This window comes from Uranotaenia lowii, unplaced genomic scaffold (genome assembly GCF_029784155.1).
Source record: "Uranotaenia lowii strain MFRU-FL unplaced genomic scaffold, ASM2978415v1 HiC_scaffold_286, whole genome shotgun sequence".
Taxonomy (NCBI): Eukaryota; Metazoa; Arthropoda; class Insecta; order Diptera; family Culicidae; genus Uranotaenia; species Uranotaenia lowii.
In genome coordinates, this window is record NW_026598186.1 from 44,794 (window position 1) to 50,000 (window position 5,207).

The following is a 5,207-nucleotide window of genomic DNA, read 5'->3' on the forward strand; positions in this document are numbered from 1 at the left end:
CATGAAGATCTGAAGTACGAAAAAACGATATGGTGGGGGTCGTCAAGCTACAGTGGCGACACCTATCATGGTAAAGATCATCAAGATGCGTCCTAAGAAAAATTCTCGACGTAGTACCACTAAATTGACAAAAGCAAGAACGGATAAAAAGAGCAAAGTAGCAGCTGATCTATTCCGATTTCAGAATATTGTGTTTTCTAATGATAAACTTTTCGAAGTACAGCGTTTCGTAAATAAACAGAACTACAGATTTTGGTTGCCAGAAAGATCATGAACCTGTGCAGGCGATAAATATACTTTCTTGAAGGTCAACAAGGTGGTGAAGATCAACCGAACACCCTGAAGAGGTGAAGATCAATCAATTTACGGTCCGAGGCTAGTTCTACAGCATGTTGTCGAACCGTGGACACGTCCCCATTTCTCCCAAAGGAGAAAAATCTAATTTTGGTTTGCAAAAAATAATTTGAGGATTAATTTCGAGCTCGGAGCGATCGGTGAGTTCTCCTGACCTAAACCCTATGAACTTGGCTGTCCAGAGAAAATTGAAGCGAAGATTTTATCGAAGGAATCTGAGAGATAGATATAGAAAAGGGAAAAAGTAGCAGCTAAATAGTAGAAAAAGTAAAAAGTTGAAAAAAATTCTGAGTTTCAAAACGAAAGAAAAATTTCAACAAGGACTTTCGGACATGATTCAAACAGATGAAACCAACCGCAGATGATATGACTCTCTAATATATTCCAAATATTCTCAATAGTTCGGTTCGCGAAACATCAATATATGTAGTTCTGGGGTCCGTTAAAAACCTTTGCTATCTTACTCGTTTTTTTTTTGTTTAAACTGGACATCTAGAGTCTGTTGCTTCGGTAAAACTCCGATTAGATATTCTCGCGTTATATTTACAAACAACTATGTATAGATGAAACAACGCGGTTTAGTCCGAAATAAAAATCCGTAAAAAATATCACCGAATACTTCTGCTTTGTACAAACAATTTCCCGATTGAAGGAAGGTTACCCATATCGTTGATGGACACACGCGAGATGCCTTCATTAGGTTAAATGTTATAAATAGGTAGGGGTACCGAAAAATATTCCGAGGATCTTATGAGGCTGCTGGTAAAGGCATACTTTTAAGGGGGGCTGTGAATTTGCGGCGGAAAGTTTTTCTTCTGCTATCAAACTGGACCTTTTGTGTAGTTAGGCTTAAATTTATCCGGAGAAAGACAATAGTTTGATTCCTATACGTTCGGATATTGAGCAGATTGCTTTTTTCTTTTTCTTTTGACTAGAGTAGTATGCATATTTTGTTTTTAGATCTGTGAAGGTGGTGTGTTTTTGTGGTGAGTTTTGTGTGACTTCTTCTATTTAAGATTTTGGTTACTGCTACTAAATCACACAACGAGTTGCAAAACAGTGACTTTCTCTACTCGTCAGATGTTCTTTGACACATTGAGTCTAACTACGGATAGACACGATAAGCTCTCTATGGCGTGGGGCAACGTGTGTAGTAGATTTTTTTATGGGAGAATTAAGAAAAGGTTTGCCTGCAAAAAAGACGAAGGAAGAGAGGGGATCAATAGAATAAGAATTGACACATGTTCAAACAGTTGAAGAAAGTTTGATTAAGTTGAAGAAAAACGAAATAAAATAAACTTACCATAAACAAAGTTTGAACAAACACTTAAACGGATAGTAACTGGGATGTACATACTACATTTAATCGAGTGATACGAAGAACATAAAAAGATGTTACTCAAACGATACTCAAAAAAAATAAAAACCAAAATGAATGAAATTTCTCTTAATTAACAACAGCCAATTGAGGACCAATGGGGATTTATTTGTATTGCTTTTTTGTTTGGTTTTTACTTAAAATTCACAAAATACGTAGCAACTAGAGTGACATGCGCCTAATGTTTTTTTTTGCTTGTAAAACTTAGATTTAGGAAGCCTGAACAATTATTAATAAAAATGGTTACAAATGCAAAATATTTTGAGATCTTATCTTTGACTGATTGCAAATGTCGCAAGGAATCATACTGTTAAAAGTAATGGATCTAAACCGAACGAAATCGTGAACCATTTCCTTGACTGGCGATCAACTATTTTCTGAACGTTGAACTCCATTCAGTCAAAAGAAATGGTACATGAGCTTCCGGTCTGGAATGATACACGATCATTTTTCGATTCGTTCTTCGTTTCGCTTTATATCTGTAAAGCCGTTTCGCGGTCTGGGATTTGCGTTTTGGGATGTGTGTAGATTGTGCTATAGATTAGTCATGAAACTTAGAGTTTAGCCCGTCGTTTCCTAAAAGTGTACGGAGAAAAAAAAATAACGAATTGATAATGATGATGTAGTTTTTGGAAGAAAGTATGAAAATCGGTTAAATATAACCTTACGATAGAATGTCTACCTTAGTACTCTTTTTAGCTAAGACTTTGTGATCGAAATGACATTCTATAGAAAAGTTTTCTTAAATTTAAAATAAAAAAATCCAATCCAACTACAGCATTCTAGATGATTTTAATGACCATACCAGCTTAGCGCAAAAAAGGTTTCCAAGAACGAAAATTTGGGTGCTCTCTGAGTAACATGCAAAGCAACAAATACCATACGCATTCAAAAAGATATTGCTTAATATATGAAAGGGCATCTTCAAAACATCAGCAAGTGTCTGGCTTCGAGTCTGGAAAAAGGGAGGACACATTAACACAGTTTTTAGTTACGGTCTGTTATCACTTATGGTAAAACTTTGTTCAATAGCTTAGAGACAGAAAGAAACCAGTTCGTTTTTAGTGCAGTTTCGACAAAAACGTTTTTTTTTATTTTGTACTCTATTTTTACAGCCAATCAGTAAAGACTATTGTGTATGCGAACGAATGTTTCTTACTTTCTGATCGAGGAAGGGGGGAAGTGTCTTTTTTTCCAAACCACTACTAACCACAGCTACGAGAGTGCGCGGGATCAATTCCATGAATTTTTCCTTTCATAATTTAACGATTAATGGACACACTCTAGGTTAAACATCAACTCTTCTTTGTTATTTGATAACCGTGTATACAAATATATATTATAACCATCTCCTTTTCTTCACGCAATATTAGATATAACAAAAATTAACACAAATCGGGTTCATATGGCCAGTAAATTTTACATTCATCCGAATATAGAATACGTTCTAATCCCTTTTTTTCTGCCTGAGTTGAGTTTCAACTGAATTCATCGCTTATAGGTTGTAACAAGAACAAATCGTTATAATTAGCTAAACGTACTTCTACGTAAATTATTGCACGTGAACAGTTGTTTTGTGATTGTACGATGTAAAGGTGTATGCGTTAATCTAACACTATAGAAACGCTAGCATTCTTGCTTCAACATTCCACGAGTTACAAATAAATATAATGTAATGTAAATTTTCGATTTCACTTTTCAAAAGGGCGTACGTCCCTTACAAAACACACAACAAAAATGGCTTGGTTACGCACTCACAAAACTCTAAATAATCGATATGATTCTATCTTATACCACACATCACACACAAGCGTGAACCCTTCGCCTAATTTAACGCCGTTCTTTTACCAATTTTGTTTCTTAATTTTATCAACTGTCTTAACTTTTGCTAAACGTTCTCATTGGGTCTGTGTGATGTGAGTTACAATTATGTTTCACTCTTTAACTGCGTAATAATCTAGGTAAGTATCTCAAAAAATGAGGGCGCAAAATGTATAACAAACATAATAATCTAATAGCCGAAAACAGAATTGTATAGGAAAAATACGTGTTAACAGAGACAAGAGAAAAAAACAACAGAACGGAGTTCACGGAACAGGATGATGATACCGTGTGTGTGGATGTGTAGATGGGTGCAGACTTACATGTGCTCCGGGTGGCTGCGTAAGCAATCCAGGAAGCCTTCGGGTTTGATCTGACCGGTGCAAATCTTGTGGATGGCCGTGAACAGGGGAAACCTAAGATACAAACAATCATTTTAAAAATGAGGGCCACTTCTCCAGACTTTAAAATACTTACTTGTCTTCCATCGATTTGCTCTTCAGCATGAAGTTGACCTCCTCAGCCGTGATTGGTCCTTGCAGTTTCTGTCCGTTAAGCATTTCATCCTCGAGCTGTTTGATGGTTTTGCCGGTTTTGACAAACGCCTCCGATACCTTGCGGTTACGACCACCTAAAATTTTAAAAACCTTCAAATTAACTGGTTAAAATCACAAATTGATCGATCAACAAACCATAACAGGTGGTAATCAGATCGGCCACACCGCAGCTCTCGAAGAAGGTCGACAGCTTGCTGCCCGGGTAGAACACATCCACAAATTTGATCATCTCCATCAGACCCAACCGGATGACAGCTGCTTTCGTATTATCACCCGAGCCCATACCGTCCACAAAGCCGGCTCCGCATGCAACGATGTTTTTCAAGGCGCCACAAATCTCCACCGCATCGACGTCGTCCACCACCACCACACGGAAGTTGGGCGTCTGGAACAGATCCCGCAGCGTCTGGGCGATCTTCATGTCCCGGCAGCCGATGGTGGTTTCGCAGAACTTTTCCTCCGCAACCTCGTTGGCCAGGTTGGCACCCATCAGCACTGAGCAGGGGATCTTCAGATGTTCGGTAATCAGGTGCGAGATCAGCTTCATGCCACCGCCCTCGGCAACGTCGAAACCCTTAATAAGGGATAAACCGACGGCGGTGGATTTGATCTTTCCTAGCAGCTGGGTGCCGAGCCCACGGATGAACTGGTGGGGCACGACGAAGATCAGGATGTCGGCATCCTTGGCGGCCTCCACTACGTCCGGAACGGCGACCTGCAATAAGAATAACGTTGTTTAGTGCGTGTCTCCATTATTTGATCCAAAAGTGGTTCTTTGGAGGCAGTAGCCGTTAGGGGGTCAAAAAAGGGGTTTGGTCCGGAATCAAAAACTTGGAAGCTGAAATCGTTCCTTGACAAGCCAGAAGGCCCAATGCCAAATTTCAGCTCATTTGGTTAACTGTTAACACTAAGGAGTCGCTCAGCGAGGTTCAAGTTTATATGGAAATATGACATCATTTAAAACCACAAACGTCGGCGTTGCTTTCCCAGAATTTGACGAAACTTAATTGTCTTACTCGTTGAAAAATGAGGTGAACCAAAATAATACTAAATACATCAGGGTTTTTTACACGGGTATACGTACTGTATAAGCAACC

General features: G+C 38.7%; 1 protein-coding gene across 1 annotated transcript; it reads right to left on the reverse strand.

Annotated features, from left to right (window-relative positions):
- Positions 1 to 1,819: 1,819 nt before the first annotated feature.
- LOC129759833 (glycerol-3-phosphate dehydrogenase [NAD(+)], cytoplasmic) lies at positions 1,820 to 4,825 on the reverse strand (the record flags this gene model as incomplete). The annotated part of the gene is made up of 4 exons (XM_055757366.1): positions 1,820 to 2,308; positions 3,877 to 3,969; positions 4,031 to 4,184; positions 4,246 to 4,825. Coding segments are annotated over 4 exons (849 nt in total), but the record flags the coding sequence as incomplete, so codon positions are not given.
- Positions 4,826 to 5,207: the final 382 nt, after the last annotated feature.